Source organism: Epinephelus lanceolatus, chromosome 22 (assembly GCF_041903045.1).
Source record: "Epinephelus lanceolatus isolate andai-2023 chromosome 22, ASM4190304v1, whole genome shotgun sequence".
In the NCBI taxonomy this organism is placed as follows: Eukaryota; Metazoa; Chordata; class Actinopteri; order Perciformes; family Serranidae; genus Epinephelus; species Epinephelus lanceolatus.
The window spans coordinates 7,829,321-7,856,931 of NC_135755.1; the positions used below are offsets into that span (position 1 = coordinate 7,829,321).

Here is a 27,611-nt window from a genome sequence, read left to right on the forward strand (position 1 = left end):
TGTCGTCAAGTGTTTATTCATTTATTTACTTTTGAACAGTCCTGACTGTAATCACAGAATCAATGACATGATTCAGCAGTGACATCACAGATTCGATTTGACACAATCACTCACTGCACATGAAGCGGCTGGGATGATTACACAAGAAAATTATCACTGATAATTATTCTGATTTGTTAATCATCAGAAGATCTCATTTGTCCCACAGTCGGCCGTCTTTTCACTACTTCAGCAGGAAACATCATGTTCACAGCTCTAACTGATGCTGGATTTACCTGTACTGACTGTCATTTCTTAGAAACTAGTGTCAAACCTGTGATATTTCATTTCTACAACATTTCTTAGAGGCAAAGATGCTCTGACAGAAGAAATAATCTAGTTGGTTAAATCAAATCTCAGCAAGTAGAGTTGAAATCCTCTTTGGCTACAACCCAATTACCAGCAAAAATGTCGCCACTGTTTGTTTCTGCAAACCCACGTATATGTGACATTTGTACATTATAATGTAGAGAATATGCTGAAACTTTACGTCACTTTGTATTTCAACAATGCTGTGGTTAACGTGGTTAGGTCTAGGCACAAAAACCACTTGGTTATGGTTAGGAAAAAGATCATGTTTTGGCTTAAAATACCCTCTTTTCATTGCATTACTCCAGCCTGAAATACAGGCTTTTTGTGGTACTATCCCGGCCTGAAATGCAGCAACGTCTTGGTTAAAAAAAAAAACAGCATTTTGTGGCACTATCCCAGCTAGAAACGAGCGATGTTGCTGTAAAAATGAAGCAGGCTTTGTGTCACTACCTTGGCTGGAAATGCAGCGATGCCTCATTAAAAAAACAATTCCTTCTCCATGGCACCATCCTGGCTAAAAACACAATGTCTTGGTAAAAAACACAACCACTTTTTGTGGCACTATCCTTGCGAGAAATGAACAGTGTCTCTGTAAAAACCAACCATGCTTTTCGTCAATATTCCATCTAGAAACGCAGTGATGTCTCGGTAAGAAACAACCACTTTTCGTGGCACTATCCCGGCTAGAAACGAGTAACGCCGCTATAAAAATGAATTGCGCTTTGTGTCACTATCTTGGCTGGAAACGCGACGATGCCTCTGTAAAAAACAACTCAATTTCCATGGCACCATCCTGGCTGGAAACACAACAATGTCTTAATGTAAAAAATAAAAGCAAAACACTTTTTTGTGGCACTATCTCGGCTTGAAATGGAGCAATGTTTTGGTAAAACACAACCACGTTTTGTGGCATTATTCCTGGTAGGAAAACAGCACCGAGTCGCTAAAAATCACCCATTACAAAGCCACTGGAAATACGACAGTTAACGTAGTCTATAGCTTGGCAGGCGTCTCATGTAGGTGTCACACCATCCACCGTCGCCTCCACCTGTGGATAACAAAGTCAGCTCATGCACGATGTCACTTCAGAAACAAATGTAATGTATCCCTGGTTTGCAGAAACACACAATGCCGACACTCTCCTCTGGCGACTGAAGCTGGATTAAAGCTATTGTTTACTAACGATATGCTGATGTAGAACCATGTTCATCATGCTCTGGATGAATCTATTGGCACACAAACTTTACTCTATTTCATTCCATAAACAAAAACTGTACTTTGCAAAATCTCTTTCCTCAGTGACCACATCTGAAAATACAGTACTCTATACAGCTGTTATCACTGACATTCTGTTTTTGTTGTCAAATGACTGCATTTGAGTTTTAAACCGACATTTTAGGATGTTTAGAAACAAGACATAGAGGATTTATGACTTTAAAGCAAAGTGAGAAGTAACTCTGATTGCTGGTTTCAAACAGTGCGCTTGTGTGTGTGTGTGTGTGTGTGTGTGTGTACATCTCTAGCATTTCTCTTTCTCCGTGGACATCCTCCCATCATGCCATGCTTCTCTGGTGTTCCTCAGGGCCTTGGTTCTTTTGGGGTCCACCACCACATAGTCCACACGTGTACGCTCGCCGCGTGCACGCTCCTCGCCGGCTGCGGCCTGCTCGCCGTCGCCACCTGCTCCATCTGCCGTGCAGCGTTTCTGTTATGCACATAAAAATATGCATTTTATCATTATGATTGATGCAGGGAGAGTTTCAAGAGGAAAAAGGTGTGACGCAATAAAATATAGACTAGAAATTATAAATGTGTCACACACATTGAAAAAGCATACAAAGAAAGAAGAGTGTTGACTTGGCGCTCTCTAGTGGATAAACTCCGGCCAGACATGAATGATTATTTATTTCTCAGTTGATCTATTATTGGAAAATTTTTTAAAAAAACAACAGAGCTGAACACGAACATTAACAGTATGAAAAATTAATTTTTGTTAGATTTCCTGATTTGTGTGACATGACAAAGGAGTGCTACCTGTCTTGTTGGTGTTGCCCGCCCAGTGTGGAGGTCAAGGTCCAGGTACTCCACCTGTTTGTCGCCTCTGGCTCGCCGTAGCAACGGGCTGCTGACTCCGCCCTCTGAGGCCCGGTGCAGCATGAGCCTCAGAGACTGTACACACACAAAGTTTAGTTAAGCATATGATTGAAAGGGGACAGTAGAGCCAGACGGGGGTGACAAAGCAAAGGGAAAAAAAACAATTTAAGGAAGAAATATAAAGAAGGAAATAATGTTCGAAAAGTAGTAGTAATGAAGCCAAAACATCAGGAGGGAAGGAAGAATTCCAGTAAGGATGGATAAACAGAAGAGGACAGATAGAAATGAGGATGTGAAGAAGTGAGGAAAAAAGGACAGAAGGAAAACAAAAATGGTAAAGATGGAAGGAGAAAAGGAAGCGAGGAATAAAGAAAGGAAGTACTGTAGGAAGGAAGGAAGTGCTTTACCTGCTCCCCGGCGCTGAAGCTGAGGCCTGAGGTCGGCGTCATGGCGACGTAGTTGTCATCGGGGTCATCGGAGTCAGAGGAGGGGGAGGAGCTGTGAGCGGAGGTCGGCCTGACTGACCGACGACTGGATGGACTGACACACACACACACACACACGCACGCACACACACACACACACACACGATTATTCAATTAACTGATTAGTTGATTTTAACAATCAATTAATTGTCTAAATAATTTTTAAAGAAGCAATTCACTGCTGGAAAGGAGTTTAAGATGTAGAAAACCTACAACTACCAGAATGCACTGCACTGCACTAGACTGTTAAAGGCTTCCACTGGTGGCTGACGTACTGCGAGCTTGGCAACTCTGACACAGAAAACACCAGGCTATAAAGTCTTCACTCTGCACAAGCTCAGCTATTTCTGTTTTAATCTCTATTACTTCTACTTCCATGACCACAACTATACTCTCTGGTTAGTGGTAAAACCTGCAGTGCTTCTTCATCACCACAGGGGGGCAGCAGAGTGCAACACAGCCAAATGTAACTGCTCAGATATCCACACATCATGCCTCACTGGCTCTGTAGTAAACATTAAATATTGATGTGTTTTACAGTTTTCCGTTGACGCTGCAATAAGCCAGCACGCACACAAACACACACACACACTTACTCTCGTGTGAAGGTTCGAGTGACAGGCGAGCGCACAGGGGGCGGGACCTCCTGCCAGTCCTGCTGCGCTGGAGTGATGTCCAGAGGAGCTGGTTTCACTGGGAGGGGGAGAGAAAGACTTTTTACTTGTGATTGTTTTTTGGAAACACAGATAACTGCAGACGTGAGGGAGCTTGCAGTGGGAAATGAAGTCCCATTCATTTTCTAATGCAAGCACTGATTGGACTTTTAGTTGGGTAAATCTGGGAGTGTGTAGAGAGGAGACTGGAGGGTCTGCACTGACATGTCACTTGAGGTAACGGGGGTCTGACTCGTTATTAGTTGCTGGGAGGGCCACCAGAAGCACCAGTGTGGAGATGATGCATTTGGACACCATCTGAAAAAATGTTGGCACTGTACGTTTCTGCAAACAAGATCGTCATGTTGCACCGTCATGGTTCTACAGTAGCCAGACAAACCAAACACTGGCTCCAGACAGGGGCAATCATGTTTTCATGTCGGACACTGCAGTAATACGCCTATCTAGGACAAACAGCATCAGAAAAACACACAATTTTTAAACGTGAAACTGTTTTGTTCAGTGTTTTTACTGGTTTAAATCACCTGGTACCGTTGTTTTGGAGAGGAGGAGACCTCTGGGGACAATTTGGCTCCTGGTTAAAACCCCCTGAACAATGAACACCAAAAACGATCTAACCTGGAGAAATTACAGCTGATTGCAATCTGTGATCCTCACCACTAGATGCCACTAAATCCCCCTAAATCTTACACACTAAGCCTTTAAAACACCTATGGTTGCTGGCACAAAAGCCAATGGATAAGCAGGGACGGGCTAGTGAAAAACACCCAGGTTGGGACGCTCAAGCAACTGCTGGGAAACGTTACAATGTGGCGGTGGAAGTCAGTCAGATTCTGTGCCAGAAACACCGCTGGGAATTGCTAAGGGTCGCCAAAAACTATTGGTAATGTTGTTCCTGTTCCAGATGTCCACATCCAACATCCTGCGCAAGAAACAGCTGTTTGAGGCTGTCAGTCTTCCTTTGTCTGCTGTCTATATATGACTAGGTGTAAAAAAAGGGTGTCCCCTCTGGCACCTATCTGGGTACACTTGAAATCACAAGATATCAGTGTTTATAAAGAGGATAAATAACAGAAAAATTAAATACTAATGAGACTCATTATGTATATGACAATAAAAGGCTCTATACAGGAAGTAAAATCTCTCAAGAGGCAGCAGTGTTTGCAGTGTGCTGCAGAGGCAGCTCTCCAACTGCGAACCTTTACTAATATTTAATGTGACAGTTTCTATAAGCTGCAGCTCTATATATGGAGCCGTGGCTGCCATGCCCTTGTACTGCAGCCTTGTTGAGCAAAGTGGAAACAGGTAAATAATTAAACCTAAAAGAGGCCAGAGGGGAACAAGAGAGACGAGGAATGACAAACAGAGAGTAACGCAGAGGGGGAACATGGAGAGAGCAAGTGGGAAGAAAAACAGGAGCCACTGGGAGAGAATAAACGGTCGACTATTTCAGGAACAGAAATCAGAAACATTTCAGGCGTTAAGTGTACAAACACTGACAGAAATGTGTCAAACAGAGGCAGGAATTATTTTTGTGGTGGAACGCAAACTGCATGTAGTGTACTGCAGACATTCTGTATCAAGGAATGAAGTTTGCAAGATGTGGTTGAAAGCTCTGGATAAAGCTAGTAAGTAGGCCTTGAACCAAGACTGTCAAACTGCTATAACCAAGGTCAAGAACGGAATCTGTTAAAGAGGTGGCACTCATTTCAGTTTCAGTCTGTGCTGTCAGTTCGGTCAGCAGTTCGTACCTCTTGTCTTGTTTGTTGACTCTCTAGCAGTCTGGGCATCCGTTCTCTCTGCAGGCTGACTGACAGAAACTCCTGCAGTGATCAGAAACAACATCAGAAAGCCGAAAGCATAAACTTATCAAACTTATCAACGGGAATGCTTCTGTTGACATGAAGAATTTACTTCCTCAATTCTATGCCAAACAAAACAATCATTGTTTGACAAGAAAGCCTTGAAACACCATCAGTTTCGGTCATTGTTCGGCTGATGATAAGCGTCTGTCGCCCTCGTTGAGTTGCCCTACTTCAAACCCTGTTGGCTTGTTTTCAGCCGATGTAACCTGTTGAACTGACGATGGCATTGGTGGAGTGTTTTGGTGAATGAAATGCTGCTACTACATCTCAGTTCTCAGTTACTGACATTTTGAGGAGTGAAGGGGCCAAACATTAAATATCCCAGATAACCACCCACTCACCTCTGCGTTGTGGTTTCAGGTTGCGGTGGATCGGAGGCGGCATGGCCTCCACCTCCACTCCACCGGCAGTGTTCGTGGTGTTCCTTCGGAGCGGCGGGGTGAGGGGGGCGACGGGAGTCAGGGCGGAGTTGCGGAAACCCATGTGGGCGGGTGGTGGGACTTGCCTCCCCAGGGACGCCAGGTCAGCTGTGGCAGGGGTGTGATGAGTGGGAAGGGACGGGGTGAGGGGCGTCATGGGGACGTAGTTGCCATCCTGCAGCTGGACAGAGGGGTCCGAGGGAGGATGTGGAGGCACCCTAAAACAAAGAGGAAGAGGTTAGAATCTTGGGGTTCAAGGATCAGCTGGGTTGTTCTTCTGGTTGTTGAAATGGTTCAAGCTGAATCTGAGAGGGTTCTACGGGAAGGGAGTCCATGAATTATTAAGTATGTTCTTGGGCTCTTCAGACTTATTTAGGGTTCTTTTAGGATCGTTTCCAATACCTAACGCACAGAAACCCTTGCTCCCCTGCGTCCAGTACCCATTATTTATGCAGATTTTAATGTATAGATAGTTGGGTTTACCTATCGCGGTTAAGATAAGGATGGGTGGTTCAATGGTGGCCTAGCAACACTTGAAAGAAGACACAGCCAGCTGCAAAAAGCTCTTTGTCAGATCGGGGCCTAAAGGTTTTTAAGGGCATTTCAGGGTTCTTCAAGAACGTTTAGATTAGTTCAAGGGGTCTGTGAGTCTTTTAAGGGTTTTCTAGAGACCTCTTAGGGAGTTTCAGCGTTATTTAAAGGTAAAAACTTTGTCTGACTTATTTCATTCACTATAACAACTTTGCTCCCAGGTTTAATTCTCAGGCCTCTCATATCATTAAAAAATATGACGTCTGTTGGTGCTTTTTGTTTCAACTGCACCTCTGTTGTGTTTATAGTGTGTCCTATCTGTGCTTTGTCAGTCTGAATTTGACCACTTTAACTTCTAACAAGGTATGGATTAATGCACCTACATTTCAATGAAGACCAGTTGTTCAGTTGAAAAGCTTCAGTCTTTTAAATCCTTTAAAACAAATCTTTACATGAACACAGTTTTATAACATCACGTTTCTTCTGACTGACCTCGGTGCAACAGGAGGCTCGGTGGTGGCGGCGCTCATGGGAACGTAGTTTTCGTCCACGTCATCATCTTCAGAGCAAACACTACCCAGAGGTACCATGCCTTTATTAAACTGAGAGAGAGAGAGACGTTTTGAAATGACACAGAGATAAAAATGCTAAAATACAAAATCGCGGATGACAGAGCTGGTATTTTATTTTTTAGGTTTTAACTTACGAAGTAACTGTTGAAGCTCTCGCTGAACTCAAACATGCTCGCTCGGTCGGACAGAGACTGAGGGATGTGAAAAGGGTCACAACCTGAAACACAGAGTGAATAGACATAAACCACCTGAAGCAAAGTAGCTCAGAACCAACAGTTCAAAGTTATGTCTGTGCCTGTAGAGCTGGAGCCCGGAGGTTAGCTTAGCTGCGTATAAACACTGAAAAAAACTGCCCACTAATGCCTCTGAAGCTACTGAATTTTGTTGTGTCTCGTGTGTTTAATCCGTCCAAAATCAAAAATGTAAAAGGCTGGGATGTTTCCCTCTGCTTCCACTCTTTATGCTAAGCTACGCTAACTGCCTGCTGACCCTAGCCTCATATTTAGCGTACAAACATGAAAGTGGTATCAATCCTCTCGCCTAACTCTCAGCAAGAAGGCCAAAATGTTAATCTCCCTAAATGTCAAGACTTGCACATGCAGCATAGTAACCACTATTACAGTGTAAAAATGACATGTGACTTAATGACAGAACATTTGTGCAGCTTTGACACTTGTGTTGACTGGATGGAAACAGAGCTGCAACAGATCTGAATGTAAATGGACACTAACGCTGGCCTCACACCAAACAACTTTTCAAGTAGTTTCACTGGCGCAGAAAGTTTTACTTCAGTGGCCGTACATGCCTGTGATTTCAATCTTTGGAGTAAGGGGGCGATCATACCTGCAAGGAGCGCTAGGAACGAGACGTCAGTAAAACAATTGATTTCCTATGATACGGCGCGTCTGACTGGTTTTCAAGCATTTTTTATAACGAGCGTCCTTCTGGTGTCTTTTTAGACGTGCATTGTTTTTCTGGCGTCTTTTTAGACGCTCGTTTGTAGACACTGAAAGTTGAAATAATCTCAACTTTTGGGCGTCAGGTGCCAGTAGCACCATAGCTCTGTCTTGGGTCCATTTTCAATGTTTTGATCGCCCGGTTGCGCACGTACCCCAACTCTACAGGCGCTAAGGAGCGCTCATTGAAAGGATGTTTCGGGCATTTCAAGCGTCTTTGAAGCGTCCGCCTTTCTAGCGCCACCTGTAGGCGGTCATAAAACTCAGTCTGAGCTGTCTCAAGTTCTTTTTCTTGTGTTGACGTTCCGACAAAGTCTGGGCATCCGTTCTCTCTGCAGGCTGACTGACAGAAACTCCTGCAGCGATCAGAAACAACATCAGAAAGCCGAAAGCATAAACTTATCAAACTTATCAACGGGAATGCTTCTGTTGACATGAAGAATTTATTTACTTCCTCAATTCTATGCCAAACAAAACAATCATTGTTTGACAAGAAAGCCTTGAAACACCATCAGTTTCGGTCATTGTTCGGCTGACGATGAGCATCTGTCGCCCTCGTTGAGTTGCCCTACTTCAGCCCCTGTTGGCTTGTTTTCAGCCGATGTAACCTGTTGAATTGACGATGGCATTGGTGGAGCCTTTTGGTGAATGAAATGCTGCTACTACATCTCAGTTCTCAGTTACTGACATTTTGAGGAGTGAAGGGGCCAAACAGTAAATATCCCAGATAACCACCCACTCACCTCTGCGTTGTGGTTTCAACTCAACGAGGGCGACAGACGCTTATCAGGTAGTACGTGTTTAGTCTTGGCTCATGCGAATACTGAAGTTCAGTGCAAATTGTTAGGTACCAACAGCTGCGCTCTCTCCAACACCAAACAAGATGCAGCAAACCAAGCAGACAGCTAACATGAAGGAGACTCTGGGGAGGCGCAAGACCATGAACAAGTCTCGGTTCTCTGTGCTGTGGAAGAGGAGGAGAAACCGGTGGAGCTGTGGGTTGAACGAGAGTCGGTGTTCAATTTGGCACGTATCTGACCCATCAACCAACACTTGTGTTCGTAAGAACTCTTGTTCTTGAAATGTCTCTCAATCCCGCCGTCTCCTCCCGCTAAAATACAGCAGCTAACCAATGGAGGCTGGTAGCGAGTTGAGGCGACGAAATCCACAATGTTAAGTTTGTACGAAATGACGTTTATCTTCATGGATTATACTGATGTGAAATGGCCAAGAATACTGTTGACCAATGAAGTCTTTTATTTTGTGTTTTGGATATGTGTAATGTAGTTCTATCCTTACGCTGATTTTGTGAAATACCACCTCATTTATTACTTATCAAAATGTGTATTTTTGTTAAGGTTTGTTTGTTAGTTTTGTTTATTTGGAGGTGATCAAATATCCCACATTTAGAGCAGACCTTGAACTTCTCATGTCCGTTTTGTGTATTGGATAGACAGGTGTCAATCAATCAAGTTACGGTGAGGATTGTGACCTGTCGGATTCTGCGAAGGGCGGGACTTAGTTCAGACAAGACGAGATGGAGCGAGGAAGGAGAGGATGATACGCTGTTTTAAGTTCGTTATAGTCATCATAATGTGCAGTATTTTGTAAGAAGTAAGACCCAGCGGAATTGTGACTGTGTGTAACCTAAACTGGCGGGAGTGTGAGCCGTATTGGGAGACATTCAGTGAGTATTGTTGCTAAATTAGCTGCTACTGTTAGCACGTGAAACTGAGTTAGCTGACTAGCTGCGCCTTCACACCTCCGTCAGCCAGGCTGCATGTGGGAAGCCTGGTTACAAGTTTCTGAGTGAGTATAGATATTGTGAACTGTAAAATTATGCACATTTATGGTTTTCCAACAGTATATGCATTTGAGGTTTTGACTTTTATGTTAGTGTGCTTCGGACATTGCCATTCATGCTGCTGCAATAGAGGTGCTCAGGGCTTCCTGCACGTGGACAGAGCTTTTCTTCTTCCTACAGCTCGCTGCGGTATCGAGGGTTTGAATGGACTGTTACTACCAGCTTTCTGAGTTTCCAAGGGACTGTGAGTACGAACATTTCTCCACCAGAGGGTTACATATGAGCTCCAACAGCGCGCCAACGAACATGGTACCATAGACTGAGTTAGAAAATCCCGGGTATTATCTTTCATCGTGTTTTTTTTTTAAATCTGTTTTGGGGATTTGAAATAAATATTGTAATATTTTTGCAATCAATCTGTGTGTTTGAGGGTGATTCATGTTTAGTAGTTATGTAAGCCAATTCACGGTATGGTAATTTGATTTAAACAGGCACTGTGTAGGAATTTCTCCCATCTAGTGTTGAGATTGTATATCGCATTCAAACGGATAGCGCACTCTAGCGCCTCACTGTTTCAAACGCGTCTTGCAACAATGGTAGCTGCTGTGTACCAAAAAGCTATGATAACATTGATGGAACCATGTCATCCGATACTTCATGAAGTAATCATTCAGGCTTCTACACAGACACATGCGATGCGAGTTGACAAACCCCCTCCTCACCATGCTGGCTGCGTTTACAACATAGGACTGTTGGGGCGGGTGTAAATCGAAACAAACCAATCATGTCTTGTCTTTTGACAACTGACAAGTGGCTCAACCTCTCACACCTCATCCCTCTCCTCACAACACTGCGCTGCTAACAGCTGTTAGCGACCAGCGGCGCTGGTCTCTAACAGCTGTTAGCCGCTGTTAGTGCTGTTAGCGGCGCTGGTCGCTAACAGCTGTTAGCCGCTGTTAGCTGCGATTCTCCTTCAGCAGCTCTCTCCACCTGGGAAAGGCTACCCCGATGTTGACCCTCGTTTTTTGAAATCGCCGGTCACGTTGCCTTTTTGCCTTTTTTCAAATGCACCGGCACTTGTGACTAGACTGCTTGCTGCTGCTTTTCGTCACTCTACCTGCAGGCAGAAACCGGAAACCGACAAGTGAAAACGTGAAAGGCGATTCCGTATTTCTCAAGTATGTCCCTGTACATACCTGTATTTTCAAGATGGCGCACGTACATGATGAGACACCGGTCGCAATGTATATGTAAATGAGAATTTCGGAGATTACGGACATACTTAGATACGCTGATGGAGGTGAATACACATGTGCTAGGACACACTTTTGACTGCAAAATTTGTTTGTCTCAAGGAACAACTGAAATTGTTACACATAGTGCCTTTTATGTTGAACAAGAAAAGGGCTATAGCTGAGTAAGTATTAAGCATGGGAGTTAAAGCTCACACATACAGTACAGCTATATTATAAGCTAACTGGGCCTCTTTGCACCTTGGTTTTGAATCATATTTTTGTACACAACTCCCAGTTTTATATTTGTAGCCATCACCTATTCCTCTCCCATGCAAAAAGGTGTTTAAGTGTGTAATCACAAGGCTTTTCTAAGTCTTCTAGTGTAGGCATTGGAAAGCAAACTTTTGTGCGCAAAGCATTAAGTCCTGAATATGTTCTGAAGGTACAGATTTAGTCAGTATTTACCAACCAGTCTGGAAGATTTGGCTAAAAAAAAAAAAAATTCTTTGTGCTGCTGTGGGTCAAAGTTCTGGTCTTATTAATGAAACTAATTCCAATCAAATAATGGTGCAAACAGGCACAAATTGTTTGAGCTGTGTGGGGATAATCCATCAGTGCTGCCAGTTCTGCACAATAAAGCTGCTTAATGTGATGTAGCTCCCTCTGATCTCCTTAAAACTCGCTGCCGGCTAATAGTGATGATAAAACTTCCTACAGAGATTTCTCCGCCCCCTGGTGGCCCTACAACACTTCTGTGCTGATTTGAAGGCTGGTTGACTTAAGCCAAGAAGATGTGAGGACCCAGATCTCTGCTGTCTGCTCAATGTTTTAAATTGGCACTTTGGCAGACTTGTTTGAATCAAACTCCTCCTTTTCCTTTCTATATTAAAGGAATTATGCAAAATTTTTGGACATACACTGATTCACTTTCTTTCGGAGAGTTAGATGAAAAGATTGATGCCACTCTTGTCTTACTGGAGGAGAAATATGAGGCTGGTTAGCTTAGCATAAACACTGGAACAATATTAAACCTGGTCCTTATTTTCTCATATTTTTGTGTCTAAGTGACTAATGGAGACAACAATTTTGAAACTGGTCCAGTAACCGTAGGTGTTAACAGTGTAGACAACTGGACTTGATTTCGTTTCTTGAAGACATTTCGCCTCTCATCCAAGAAGCTACTTCAGTTCTAAAGTTCTTGGATGAGAGGTGAAACGTCTTCAAGAAACGCAATCAAGTCCAGTTGCCTATGCTATTAGCACCTACGGTTACCATGACCTGGATGACTGAGAATCTTCACCGACATGGTCCAATAACGATTTTCAATTACATGAAAAAACTGCTAACATCTGGCTTTTAATGTAAAGACAAAGGTTACAATCGGCCTTCAATGCGGGCTCAAATGACTCTGCAGTAGTTACTGGTATTTATCATCTCCGGCTCTGATCGGCATTGATGGAAACACAACACCAAGGTGAACGTGATAGTTTTAGCCAATTTACCGGCGAGATGCTTTGACACGCTGCCACAAAATACCGTCTGTCTCTGCCCAAGCAGCGCTCAAACGCTGTTCCAAATTAGTGTGCACCAAGTTTGAAAGAAAGACTGGATAATTGAGAGATATATAAAAAGACGAACCACTACAAAATTGTCACTGGCCTCCATGCTGTTTTCAGCTGTTTACTAACCTGTTCTCTGGCCTGTCCGAGAAGACCTATTTTTAGTGGTGTACACACGTATACGCATGTTTAAAAAACTCATGTACACATGCTAATTTTGGTGGAAAAGGAGTGCTTGTGTCTGACAACAATATGAAAAGGATCCAGACGGAGATAGACCTTTTTTTTTAAAGTGTTAGATCCTTTCTCTTTAACCAGAAACAGCCCCAAAATTGCCATCGGCAAACCCACCAGACTCCATTTAAATAAACAGTAATTTCGGCATGTACAGAGGCAGCATACTTTCACATCTAGCAGGGTATTAGGGGTTTATTTTAACCAAGCCAGAGTTGGTGATTATTGAAAGAGTGGAATGACGAACCAAGAGTGGACTTTGAATGACGTGTGTTTTATGATGATAAAATTACTGTTTATTTCAATGGAGACTGGTGGGTTTGTCGGTAGCGATTTCGGGGCTGTTTCTGATTGAACACAAAGGTTCTTACTCTTTAATAAAAAGGTCTGTCTCTGTAGGAATCCTTTCTGCAACGTTTCCAGACACTAATCATGACAATCTGAGCCTGTCAGTGGCAAAAACAAGCACTTTAAGTGGACTTATATTGACGATGCACAATTGCCCAGTAATGTTATACTGCAGCCTGTTTTGCTGCTGCTGCCTGCAGCACTCTCGCTCAGTACCGGACCAGTTCCGAAAATAGTTTTCTCCGTTAGTCATTTAAACACAGAAACATGGGAAAATAGGGTCCAGGTTGAAAAATACCAAAGTTGTTACCCTTTAATGAGAGCTAAATCATGGCTGTTTTCTTCTCACCTGTCTGTGTGCGTCCTGGCGCAGTGATAGTGTTGCTCCTCGGCAGACCTCCCTCCATGTATCCATCCCTCTTCTCTAGCTCTGAGGTGGATCGGGGGAGCGTAGCAGGCCACATGCCTACAGCTGAGCTCTCTCCCTGGGCTGCGATGCTCTGGGGCTTGGGCGGGCGTGGAGGAGGGGTCGGAGTGGAGGCGTGGAGCTCTGCCTGCGTCAGGGAGTCCACACTCGGGGTAGAGGATGGGCGGCGAGGGGGTCTGGGTTGCGTGGTGGACGCCGGTCGAGGGATCTGGTAACCACTGTTGGTGAATGACTGCGTATTGGGATGCACGGTGGAGTGTGTATCATCGCTGAGAGGTATCGCCACGGGTCGAAGGTGGAAATCCAGGGAGTGCTTCCTGGGGTGAGGAGAAGGGTGACAGCGAGGTCTGCCAGCTCGTCTCTGGAGGTCAGAGGTCGTGCTGACATCCAAAGACTGGCTGAGAGGACCTGTCCAAGGGGCTGTCCTAAAGTTGGAGGAAGAGGAGGATGGAAGTGGGAGGCCGTTGGGAAGGAGGGAAGGAGAGGAGGAAGAGGACGAGGAGGAGGAGGTGGCTGAGGGAGGTGGGTAAAGGTTGTCGTTGTAGTCGGTTTCAAGGGAGGTGGAGGAACCTAAAGGAGGCCTGGAGACAGAAACATATTAAACAAACAGTTATACGATAGAAAGAAGTTATCTGCGTGCTTTGAGTCAGAGAGCTCCAGGTGAACTCCAGACCAAATGAAAACCTCTCTTTCATTGTGTTGTCCTGATGACCTGTCCCATAAAGGTTTTTTCCCTCGCTGTTTTTGGAAATGTGTGGGTGTGATCCAGGCTAAGATAAGCCTGTAATCCCACTTCCTTTGATTCAACACGTCTAAACCTGTACTCTGACTGTTAGTCTGGGTGATTTAGCTTCAGCTGGTTGTCTTTCGTCTGAGTGGAAAAGTCGAATTTGTGCATTTCTATATATTTTTTGACACCTGTTTTTTATAATTCTGATTTGTTTCGCTTGTTTTAAAGGTCCAGTGTGCAGGATTTAGCGGGATATATTGGCAGAAATAGAATATAATATAATACGTATGTTTTTTTTTAGTTTACAATCACATGAAAATAAGAATTATTGTGTTTTCGTTACCTTAGAACGAGCCACTCATATGTACATAGAAGGCAGGTTCAGTAGTCTGTAGTCTTTCTACAGTAGCCCCAAAAAGAAAAACCAAACACTGGCTTTAAATATGACCATTTTATCATGTTTTTGTGTCAGCCACCACAGTTAGAGGTCCCTCCTCCAGTTTTAATCACCTGTTTGGTTTGTTTTGGGGAGAAAAGGACCTCTGTGGATAGTTCAGCTCCCAGTTAAAAGCTCCTGAACACTAAAATCAATGAACACTAGCTGGGTTTCCATTACCCTTAGAAATGCGCAATCGAAAACAGGTAATGGAAACAATTGAATTTTGCAAGACTTCTCAAATATCTCTAAAAAATTTTTACGCTCTCATGAGGTCGTTTTTCAGACGTGTCGATACAGATGTATGTCGCAAAAGTGTAATGGAAACACTTTTAAAGCATTAACACGTCAAGTGACAGATGCCGTATAACCAAAACAAAATGACACGTTACGTGTTGGCAGAGGAAACCGCTATCATCCACTGCCTTCGTCTTATGTTAAAATTGGTCACGGCAACAGCAGTAGATGCAACCAAAACAACATTGCCAACATCAATAAGTTTACGGAGTAGAGTCTTTTTTTTTTTTTTTACGAGAATTACGCAATCCCGCGAGACGGAGCTTTACGAGAATTATGGCTTAGATGTCAAACACCTTTCAATAGAAACACCTGCAAGCTGCAATTGTACTTCATTGAAATTGTCAAAATTTTGCTTTAATTTTGTGCAAAACTGTAATGGAAACCCAGCTACTGAAGGAACTCTAACTCTGAGAGAAGTTTCAGCTGGTTGTGATATGCAGTCCTCACCACTAGATGCCACTAAATCTTACACACTGGGCCTTAAATAGGTGGTTGTCACTTGGGATCAGAGATTAGGGCAGAAATAAAATACACTTTTTGTCCTCTGGATTTTTGCATGATGGATTTGTCTGCACTCTTCTCTGCTGCTCATGCAAACATCAATTAAATCTCAAAATAGTGTTTGTGAGATCTTTGAGGAAGTGTAGTTTTATGGGATTTGAACAGAAATACTCTCTTAACACAGGAGCAAAGTATTTTGGGTCCTACATTTACATCTTATTTTGTCTTTTTTCTTTGTTTTCCTAGGACTGAGGTCTGTAACCGCTCAAACTCTCGAAATCATGGGTGTAAAGAGACTGAAAACAGTTTCACATCCCAAAATTAAGTCTTGTTTCCTGTATTCGGCTCTGTGTGTGTGTGTGTGTGTGTGTTTACCTAATGTGACTCTGACAGTGCGACAACCACAGGTAATCTTCTTCTGCATTTCCGTCGTGCTCGAGGTTTCGCGCACCCACAGGATCATAGGGAGGTGGGAGAGACCCCGTTACTGTGGTGACAGTGCTGCTGGTCGGGGTCATCGCTGGGATGGTGGACGAGCCAGAGACAGGAGGTCTCTCTGGAACTGTAGACAGAAAAGTCCCCCAAATGAGGAAGAAGCAAGTTTCTGTGTGTCTGCACGGGGCGTTGTGGGTGTTGGAGTGTTTGTGTTATTGCATGAATCCAGACTAATTTAAAACATCAAAGTGATACATCTTGATTTTAAGTTGGTTTTAAATCCCTTGCTATTATTACAAAACCTCAACCAGGTTCAAATGACTGCACAAGGTGAAGCTCTTATACATGAAACCATGTGTCCTAATATTTTATATTACCATGTACACATCTGAGTCACCTACATCCCAGAGACATTTCTGTCCATCTTTCTTCTCTACATGTTCTCTCTCTTCTCTCCTCCCACTAATTTTCACACTTAGTCAGCCTCAACCCACACAACTATCCATTTCAAATGCAAAACAAGAGAGGTGCGATGTGTCTATCCGAAAGCTGAGCTCCCCTTCATCCCTCTTGGGGTTAATCTATCCCTCCTAACTTCCTTCCGTCCCTCTCTCTGCCGTACCGTCATCAGTCGGGTTGAATCCGCAGAGCAGGCAGATGGAGGACACCCAGCGGTTCATGTCCTCCTCAGACTCGGCCACCAAGTACCACGTCCTCTCCTCCGTCCTCAGGTCGAACACAAAGCTGCTCTCCAGCTCCTTCTTTGTGAACGCCAGGCCGGCATCAACCTGAAGAAGAGGATACAGAGAAGGAAGAGAGGCTGACTGGTGAATGAATGTTGGAGAGTGTCTGAAACTTCTGAGCCTATCCCAGCTGACATTGGGCGAGAGGCGGAATACACCCTGGACAGATTGCCAGACTATCACAGGGCTGACACATATTCACACCTATGGACAATTTTGGCCCAATCCCAATACCCCCCTTGCCCACTACCCCTTGGCCCTCGAAATGAAGATGAATGAACGATTGGCAGGGGTTGAAATCTTTCCCTAGGAATTGGAACACCACCACTGGCTTGACTTTCACTAGCCATTCAATAGTTCTTCAACATGGCGTCTGTTTACCTGTTCACACAGGTTCAAGTTGATGGTCCTGATTGGCCGCCGGGACTGCTGGTTCTTGAAGTACTGCAGGACGTCTGGCTCTCCGCTTAGCCGACCGCTTCGCAGCACAAACCATCGTCTCTTCCATGCCTTGAGAGAGGGAGAAAAATTATCAGACATTTTAGTCTTTTCTTTCCTTATTGACAAAAAACTAAATACCAGCTGAGCATGAAAAACCTTCAGTACTGATGTTTGAATTTCTTTAGAAACAACTGTATTACACGGGATAGGAGGTTTTTACCAGGAGCCAAACTGTCAGCAGAGGTCTTGTCCTCTGCAAAACAGATGGACCTTATGAGTAAAACCGCACTGAATAAAAGAGTTTCACATTGCTAAACAGTGTTTCTCTGACGCTGTTTGGCATGTCGGAGAGCCAAGGGCCGTATTCACAAACATTCTGAGAACGCTCCTAGACAGATCATAACTTAGCCAAAATTTTTTTAACAAGGAGTCCTATCCCAGGAGTGGTTTAGGAAAGTTCTCTGAGCAAGGTAGAGACAGAAACTTTTGTCTTAGTGAGGAGGTGTGGTTGACCCCGTTGCTTGGTGCGATGCATTCTTTTAACAGATGTGATTGGTTGTCACAGAGACACCCTTTCGTGAGCCTGCAAGGTGTGGACACCCAGTGGACATGAAATGAACTGCTGGAATCACTCACTGATGGAAGGTTGGGACAGACCCAAGTCATCACGGCTGCATTGTTGCATTTTTCCAGTTTTCCAAATATCTTACGACTGCGATCATTTTATTTCTGGTGTTATAGCATTACGTAGGGCATGTGTGCGTATCCCTGATGACATCAACCACAAATATTCTCCCCGCAGGATCTAATCTGTTGTATTTTATTGACTCACTCTCATCCAGAGTTTGGAGAATATTTCTCTGACCTCTTTGTGTTTCCTCCATTTTCTCCTCTGATTCAGAAACTCTTAAACCTCTTAAAAGTCCTGGTCACTGCTCCAAACAGTTTTTCACCTTAGGAGCTCTGTTCTCTGAATAACTTTTATCTTTACAAAGGCCTGGTCTTAACTCAAAGGGGAAAATCCGAGGGCCGAGTAGAGGTCTCTTCCTCTCCAAAACAAACAGAATAATAAAGCAGTTTCACGTTAAAAATTTGTGCTTGCCCGATGCTGTTCGGCTCATCACGGTGGGGCTACCAACTACAATGTCCGATGCGAACACGTGAATGGCCCTCTCTAGGGCCAGTGTTGTGTTTGTGTGTTCTAGGCTATTGTAGAAACACGGCTGTGAAACGTGACGATCTCTGTAGACGAGAACGCACTCCTTATGTAGATACAAACTGCTCATTCAAAGGTAACAAAAACACAACAATTTTCAGGTGATTTTACACTAAAGAATACTTATTATATTGTGTTTAATTTCTGGCAATATATCCCCCTAAATCCTGCACACTGGACCTTTAAAATAGTCAAAGTAAAAGCAGTCATTGTGCAGTAAAGTGAGTGTTTCACTATCATATCTGACGTTTCTGGATTGATATTACTGCTGCAGTTTGCTGCAGTCGATGTTTAAGGCATTTTAATTCCTTTATTTCCTGTTGGGTAGTTTAATCAACAGAAAGTCCCTTATATTATATAAGATCATCACATACAGCATCATATGTGAGACTTTTTGCAAGATAAAGTATTCTCGGCTGTAGATGATTGAAATCAGTTCAGATATTTTCCTTTCCTTCACGCCCCTCTCCCTCTCAAACATTTAGACCAACTCTGGTGTCTCTCTCCCATGTCAGAAGTTTAACACTCCAGTGCACATGAATGTTAACTAAACATCCCGCACACACACACACACACACACACACACACACACACACACACACACACACACACACAGTGACTCGCTAAATGTTTGACACTTCTCTCAGGTTGTTGCCGTCATGCGCTGAGCATTGTGGGTAGGGTCCATCTCCCATGAGCGATCCGCGGGATGACACCTCATATTTCAGACATGACTCACTGTCCTCGTGTGCGTGCGTGTGCGTGTGTGTGTTTGCGGGGTTCCTGTTAGTGTGTAGGTAGTGTGGGCGAACGGCACATCATGATTATTTAAACGTGAGAAGCAGAGCATGAAGAGGGATTTTAATTTAATAACACACACACAATCTGCACAAATGATGATGTCAGTGTTTTTCTGTTTAAGGTAATCAGACAGAAACATAAAAGGACACAGAAGTGGTGAACAAGAGTGACTCTAAACATAAGACTGAGCTTTAGGATCCACCTAATGTGGCTAAATTCAGCGTGTGTGTGTGTGTGTGTGTGTGTGTGTGTGTGTGTGTGTGTGTGTGTGTGTGTGTTTGCCAGTGACTTTCCACCAGTCCACTCCAACAAACCAAATCCATCTCTTCCGATCCCTGTTTGTGTTCCTCAACAAAACCAACGTGACTCCAGAGGCATGCCTCTGTGTTTGTGATCAAAGTGCACAGCAATTAAATACTGTTGAGCACCACATTTTCCCTCCCTCGCTCTCTCCAAACACAGACAGGAAGAGGAAGTAGCCGAACAGGAAATGCCGGTAAGAGATGGCAGTAGATGTGTGTGTGTGTGTGTGTGTGTGTGTGTGTTTGTTTGCCCCCGTCACTCTGTCATCTTCAGGCTGCTGCACAAATAAAGGCAGCAGGGTGGCAGCGACAAGAATGAAAATATTTTTCTACGTCTTATGAAACAATAAAAACTACGCAGCATTCACTTTTCAAGGCTTTCTGTGGTCCCAGACATTTTTTTCCTATCCCATGGTGTTAGGAGGAGTGTGTGCAAAATGAAAGCTTATCAGTGCTAACAGACTTCAGTGAAGCCTGAAGAAGAGATGACAAAAATGTCAATAAAAAGTCTGGGAAAATTTCTGTGAATTCCTCTGCAGCTTCAACAAAGTCTCTTGTGTCCATTCATGGACTCGTGAATATCTAAACACAACTTAACTATTACAAAGCACTTGCTAGATTATCCTCCCATGAAGGAGTTTGTTGTGCTTGTGTTAACTCGCTTGTACTTTTGCTGTGTGTTTGCACTCACAGGCGCTCTGCTCCCCGTAACACCATTGGCTAGAAAGATTTTTCTGGGGCCATGGAGAACCAAGGGTGCGAGTACAATATTGTTTCTGGGGGAACTCTTCCCTTAAAAGGAACAGGACTGAGTTGCACCTTAAAATCCATCACTAAGTTTGTGGGTAAAGTTCCTCCTAATCACTCACAGCTAGTTTCAAGCTAATGATTTAATAAATTTGGCTGCTTCTATAGTTGGTGCAGGAGCTGCTACCCATTCGGGAAAGGTCAACATACATAGCAAGAGAATTTGGCTGATCCAAATGTTCAAATCCAAGTAGACTCATAGAAGATTTGTTAAAAAAAAAAAAAAAATCACCTCTGCTAACCTCACTTAAACGTCCAGTAAAATTTAAGCCTCGTTTCCACCAAACACTTTCGATATGGTACCTTTGGAACCAAAAGTAACCCTTCAGACATGGTACCTAGACCCTAGTGTTTCCACTGTAGAACGACATGGAAACAGTTCATTGTAAGGAAACATAAACACAATGATTTTTATTTTCAGGTGATGATAAACTAATGAAAACATTTATGTAATACACCATTTCTGCCAGTAGATGTCCCTAAACCCTACACACTGGACCTTTAAAGGGTAACTCAGTATTTTAGTTAAACTGGACCTATTTCCCCGTGTTTTTGTGTCGAAGTGACTAATGTCAACAACAGTTTTGGAAACTGGTGCAGTATTGAGTGAGACAGGCTGCAGTGTAACCACTTGGAGCTAAAGTGCTTATTTTGCCACTGATTCTTTGGCCCAGTCCCAATACCCCCCCTTGGCCCTACCCCTACATTTGTGCGTTCCCGAGGGGTAGGGGTGTCAAAATTCCTTTTTGCGTGTAGGGGTAGGAGGCATAATGAGGGGTAGTGGGTATGAAACTAGCCCTTCGGAGCGAGGGATTTCAGATGCTGACATGCCAGTGAGGGGTAGATGTCGCCATGGCTACCACTGAGCAAGAGACGGGGAAAAAAGTTCATACATAGCTAACGTTACCGTTGTCAGGTTGCTTTCTAGCTAGGTAGCTAGCTTGCACTATCTAGCATCTGTCATCTGTCCTGTTCTGCAAAATTGTTGGATTTTTCACATTACGATAACACGCCAGCTAGTATAACTATGCTGCCTCGTAATGTTAGCTGGTTAGCTAGCTAGCTAGCAGAAGTCCCCTGTCGTCTGTCGTTCATCAAACAAAGCATGATGAATACAGCAAAAGCGATCGGTGGGATGAACTCAACTGGAGACTCCACTGTAGATTCCAGTTGGAAATATAGATGGCTCACAGCTTCCTGTTTAAAATAGTTACGTATGCGTGAACGCATTCTCGGGAACCCATCGGCTGTATTCGGCATCTGACTTCCGGCAGACCGACCCGATTTTTTGGCATTCCGGTTTGATTTGGGCGGAGGAGGAGAATTTCCGTTTCCGACTTCCGTTTATATATAAGTAAATATGCTGAACCATTGCGATGGATTCAGAGTTTGCAGTGATGCCAATTATGTTCCGCCTCGTTAGTTCACTGCACGGACCGTTTAACCTGGCAACAACTGCAGCCGGCTCAAACGTGATTGGTCAATATCACATGGACTACAAACAGCCTACAACTGGAAACCAGGGCTCTTCCACTCTTCTTCCGGAGGCAAGATCTCTGGGGTTTGCCTACAGACTCTACATTCACTGAATGTAGAGTCTATTGGGATTGGGCCTCAGTGTCTGACATTATGGAAATATAGTGATTTCCAATCTGTTTCTGGTTAAACAAGAATCTTACTCTTTAACAAAATGGCTCATATCTGTAGGGATCCTTTCCATAAGTTGTCAGACACTTAAAATAACAATCTGAGCCTGTCAGTGGCAAAAACAAGCACTTCTAGCAGATGTACATTATTGAGTGCACATGCCCCAAGTGGTTACTTTGAAGCCTGTTTGGCGGCTGATGGCTGCAGCACTCTCTTTCAGTGCTGGATGAGTTTTAAAAAACTGTTGTTCCCATTAATCACTTAGATATGAAAACTTGGGAAAATAGGGTCCAGGTTGAAAAACACCCAAGTTATCCTTTCAGGAATGTCTCAGCTCGTAAAGATTTGAGTAATGTGTAAATCAGCTGTGGTGGTTGCTGCTTGTAAAATCTCACCTTACACTGTACCTTTCCTCTGCCTGCACAAAGTAATACTAGATCAGAAGATAATCTCTTTTCCTTAAACACTTTCTCTAATCTCTCGTCCACCTAGTCTCACTCGTTTGTTTTCCTCCTGTGACCTCTGACCCTGACAGGAAGAGGGCACAATGGATCTAAAATAACACTTCCTCCATCCTGTCTCCAAACCAAAATTAACAACCGACCTGAATAACAACACTGTCCCACTGTTCACTTCCTCATTTACAGATCTGTTCCTCCTCTACCCATCACGGTTAACGCTGAGCTCTCAGAACTGCAGACGTGCCCCTCAACAACACTTTCATTTTGATGGAATTCGCTGTAAACACTGTGAAGGAACTGAAATTAAATGTTTTCAGTTGAAATGAATGTAGTTTTCACTTTTACCTTGTCTGTTATTTTCATGTACACCACGCTGTGTCTTATTGCTTCCTTAAAACTCCCATATGGCACTGAAAAGCATCAAAATAGTTTTCAAATTCCTGTTTAAATGATAATTTCGGCTTTCGATGACTACTTTCTGAGTAGTTTTGTCCATCAATTATATCACGTCATGTTGATTTTCCAATTAATAAGTGACTTGCTAAGATCTGGGAACACAGCAACATTGCTGCAGCTAAGTCAGACAATCATACAGGTTGTCTAAAACAACACGGCCTTACTCCAAAGTCGAAATCCTGCGCTTGGGCAGCAAATTGCGACATCAGACTCAAGCGGAAAAAAAGGCGTCCTTTAACATCAGCATGATACGTGGCCGGTTGCTGTTATAGTTTAACCGTGCCCGGCGGCGAAAATGACTGGATTACGTGATTTCAAAATTCCTTTATTCTTCTAAACAACCCATTTTCAGGATTTAATCCTATCCGATAGCCGAAATCAAATCAGACTACTTCTGAACAGCCGTGCCCAGGTCAGATCCATGAGGGAACCAACCCGGTTTCACTCCGAAGTGGTCGAAATCCGGCACTTGGGCAGTGACAATAAAAGCATCCTTTAACATCGGCATGATACGTGGCCGGTTGCTGTTATAGTTCAACAGCGCGGTGTCGGGGAAACACGGCAGGACAAGAATGAAAGTTAAGGCAGCGAAGGTCTGAGTGGGGAGGGCGGGAGCGGTGGTGGACTTTCACCCAAGACAGAGGTGTTCTTGTCCTGGAAGATTATAAAGCCAAACCTTGTTGTTTTTTCCTGAACCTAACCACATATGAAGGCACAAAAAAACAGCAATTCATGCCGTTGTTCAGACATAGTGCGTATTTTAAAAGAGACTGTATGCAAACGGTAAATTTCCTGTGAAAACTGAAGCGTTTTATGATGCTAATAATTTTGCATTTTTACTCAAGTAAAAATTTAAATGCAAGACTTTTGCTTGTAGCATTTCAACACTGTGGTATTACTGTTTGAGTAAAAGATCTGATTCCTTTCTCCGTCACTGGGGACATATTCCTGATAGGAATTATGACCTACATAAGACTGAAGTTGTGATACGCCACAGTTTCCTTTCTGTTTAATTGACCCCAAATGACTTCTTAATCATTTTAGTTCACCGCCTGTGGAGCATCCGTGTTCTTCCACAAATAAACTCGGATGGAAAAACATGGCAGACACATCCATCCAAGCTGTGAGATCTGTCACACGGGACAGTCTGTTACCTTTAAAGATACAACTTTTCTTAAACTGTGTTTGACCTGATGTGTGTGTATGTGTGTGTGTGTGTGTGTGTGTGTGTGTGTGTGTGTTTTGTTACTGAAGGTTGCAGAATTTTCATTCTCGTTGGTTTTGTTCCAGTCCATGTGTATGAGTGTTTCCAAATCTTCTAAATCTTCAGGGAGGCCCCCTCTTCCAACCAGACCCAGATGAGAGCGATTAGTTTATTACATAACACACACACACACACACACACACACACACACAGCTTTCAGAACAGGGAGTGTATGTACGATGAGGTACACTCCACGAACTCTGGCCCAGCACGTATAACGTGAACACATGAACACAAACTTTGTCTGCTGCAGCCATTATATGCTGCGTTGTGTTAGTGTGTGTGTTGACAGTAGACACACAGCTGGCCAGACGGTGTGTGTGTGTGTACACACTGGGCTGTGGATACCATCATGGCTGAATACATATACAATGGGCAGTTCCTCTTCTTCTCTCTCTTCTTTTCTCCCTTGTCTTCCACATTTCCGTCTTTGCTTCCAAGCACATTGTCTGTGCAGTTTGTTCCCTCTTAAAAGCTTTTACTGGGGAGGATCATGACATTTAGTAACGGGGAATGTGGGTAATGAAGTCCCCGTTATAATAACAGATAAACCTCTTTTCCATTCACTTCATTCAGTCGACATTTGTTTCGGTGTCTGTCATCATGTTGTGGGAATGAAAACCCACTTTCTCCACATAAAAAAAGTTGCTGTATCAGATCTGAGACACCCTCCAGCTGCCCCTGAGCAAGGCAGCAATGCCCCAACTGCTCTCTCAGACTGTGGTAGAAAATGTTCTCTTCTTGTTTCCAGACAATGACTTTGCCTCTCACCCTTTTATTCTGTCCCTCATTCTGAGGAAAAGAAAGTGACTCGAAAACAGGAAGAGAGAGTAAATGAATGAAAGAGAAAGGGACTGGAAAAAGGACAAGAGAGCAAAGTCTTTCTCTGGAGAGAGAGAGAGAAAGATTAAGGGAAAATATGTAGAGGAGAGATGAGATTAGCTCAACTCACTGGCAAGGCATGCCAGATATGCAGTGTGTGTGTGTGTGTGTGTGTGTGTGTGTGTGTGTGTGAATAACTGCCTAAGCCGGTTCCTTAATGGAAAAGCGAGCCGTGTTACCCTTGGACAAGCGTGCTTGCATGCTGATTTGGATTATTCCCGAATGTATTGGATTTGTATACAGTATATCTAACTTTTTATATAGCATTTCCTTTCAAAGTAATATCTGTCTATATGAATTGGAATCAGGCAGATTAAGGTACTATCTCACCCCCAAAATGACAATTTCAACCACTTACTGCAGCCAGGTACACTGGAACATAAATTAATGTGCAAACGTATCCAAGTCTCCATTCCAGGCACATAGCCAGGCTGTCAGTTTCGGGATTGGAAAGATGCTAAAGCATCTTAACATTTTTGTACGTCAGCCAGTTAGAAACACTTGTTTCTCTGACAGATCATGTTGTGTTCCTTGGCACTGGCTACAAATAAGCTGTGTGGATATATTTTGCAAAACAAAAGCACGTGTAACAAGTAGCTCGTTTGGTCCGCATTGACCAACAGGAAAACTTTGTCAAAACATCCGTTTGCAAACTCTCACAGAATTCGTGCAGTGTAATCCAAGTCTCATTTATCCAGTTGTATGTTCAGTACTTCTCTACAGATGGTCCTTTCCAATGGGGAAGGGACTTAAAGTGAAACTAATCGGTGCTCTGTTCAAAGAAAGATGCCAGCAACAAAAACGGTAATTTTACCTCGCTGAACGCAGGAGTTGCTGATCTACCGATGCCTCGATTGGTAGTTTGTTTGTGTAATTGTGCGACTTTGGTGAAACAGAACTAACTCTTTAAAACACCCAAAACACAAACTAACTAACCGACTGCAGCAGCAGTAGACCATCAACTCCCACATTCAGCGAAATAAAATTAGCACTTTTGTCAATGGAGTCTGGCTTCGTAGAGAGCGAAGTTTTCCGATGAAAGAGGCTGTCTGTTAAATGAGACTTGGATTATACTGCGGGAGCTGTGTGAGAGCTGGTAAACAGATGTTTTCATATAGTTTCACTGTTGGGAAACGTGGACCCCAGTGACTTCAATTCATACAGAATTTTTTGTTTTTGGATTCTTCGTTCACCATAGAGGCATGTGAGGAAAAACAATGTTTTCTTCATGAATTCAATGTAACACGAGGTGTGTAACTGATATACAAATATCCATTTGGGGGGTGAAGCATTCCTTTAATAATGTTCTTCGTATCATCAGATATTTCACTGCTGTCTATTAAGAAATTACATTTTCTGGCTGCCATGACACATGCCAATGTATTAATAAAGTCTCTACATTGACATGGTTTTTACCACAGCTAGCCTGCATGCTACCTAGGCTAAGTGTTTGTGCTTTAATTTAGTAGAAATAAAAAATAAAGCAGATAGAAAATGCATAGTCTGATAGACCAAAGTTAACCCGAAACATGACATTACTTTCTGTCCAGTCATGGTTTCAGACAGCTTTGTTCTGCTGAGTGTTTTATCAGTTTATGATTATGACTCTGTATCTTTAGGACATGACTCAGTGAATAAACAGTGATGAAATCGAGAGCTAATCTTCAGGCTTATTAAAAGTACTCAGGAGCGTGTGTGTGCTCTGCTGGTGCATGTCAGATGGATGTGTATGAACAAACATACACATACAGGGTTTAATGAGTGTTTTTAAAACTTAATCTGAGGTTTATTTTTGCCAAAAGTGAAGTACTCACATAGCGGCGTAGCTTCTTCTCTGGTGGTGATTTTCTCAGCCAGCCCTCACACACCACCTCCCCTGCTCCGCTCATCCTGGCACCAACCAAACAGTCCCCAAGACAGACTTTCAATCAATCACCTGGGCCTCCAGTCAGGTGTCAAAGCTGAGAACACTTCAGTTAATCAACCAGGATTCCACTAGCCAATCAAGTGTGACATCAGACAACCAGGTGTCAAATCAGGAAGACCTTTCAATCAGGCTTCACCCAATCAGGCGTCTGATCAGACCTGAAATCAGTTGATCTGGCTTCAAATTCGTCACCAAAGCTTCCAGTCCTCCAACTGATCCAATCAGATGAGACTCCCGGTCATCTGAAGAGAGTTTAAATCAGCTGATAAGGTCAGTCTACCAGTCTACGAGCTGCTGCTGCTGTAATCAATAAACTCGGCTGAGTGATCCACAACTCCAGCAGTTTCCATCCACACGTGAAGGAGCCGCTCCTCCGTCCACGGCTGAGTCACACCTCCTTCTCAGAGGGTTTCTACTTCCCAGCAGAGTTTCTCTCCCTTCCCTCCCTCCCTCCCTCCTCCCTCTCTCTCTCTGGTTGTGAGATAACTGAACACAATGCCTCAGCTCGGACATTCCTTCGCTCCTCTCCTCCCACTTTTCCCTCTTCCTCCTCCTCCTCCTCCTCCTCCTGCTTCCTCACTCCTCCCCTTCTGCTCCTGCTCAGGATAACAGGAAACTCCCCCTGTGGATATTATGTGTGTGACTGTGCAGTGGAAGAAGAAGTGCTCAGATATTTGACTCAATAAATTACAAGTAGAAGTCCTGCAT

At 43.5% G+C, this 27,611-nt stretch overlaps 1 protein-coding gene across 1 annotated transcript; it reads right to left on the bottom strand.

Annotated features, from left to right (window-relative positions):
- Positions 1–27,350, bottom strand: LOC117245831 (GRB2-associated-binding protein 1-like). The gene is made up of 13 exons (XM_033609388.2): positions 26,791–27,350; positions 17,081–17,209; positions 16,579–16,744; positions 15,897–16,083; positions 13,477–14,135; positions 7,126–7,208; positions 6,912–7,021; positions 5,811–6,106; positions 5,356–5,427; positions 3,527–3,623; positions 2,853–2,985; positions 2,386–2,520; positions 1–2,056 (listed from the first exon to the last, which is right to left on the bottom strand). The coding sequence occupies exons 1-13, from the start codon at positions 26,863–26,865 to the stop codon at positions 1,871–1,873; spliced, it is 2,328 nt and encodes a 775-aa protein (XP_033465279.1). The 5' UTR covers positions 26,866–27,350; the 3' UTR covers positions 1–1,870.
- Between the last annotated feature and the right edge of the window lie 261 nt (positions 27,351–27,611).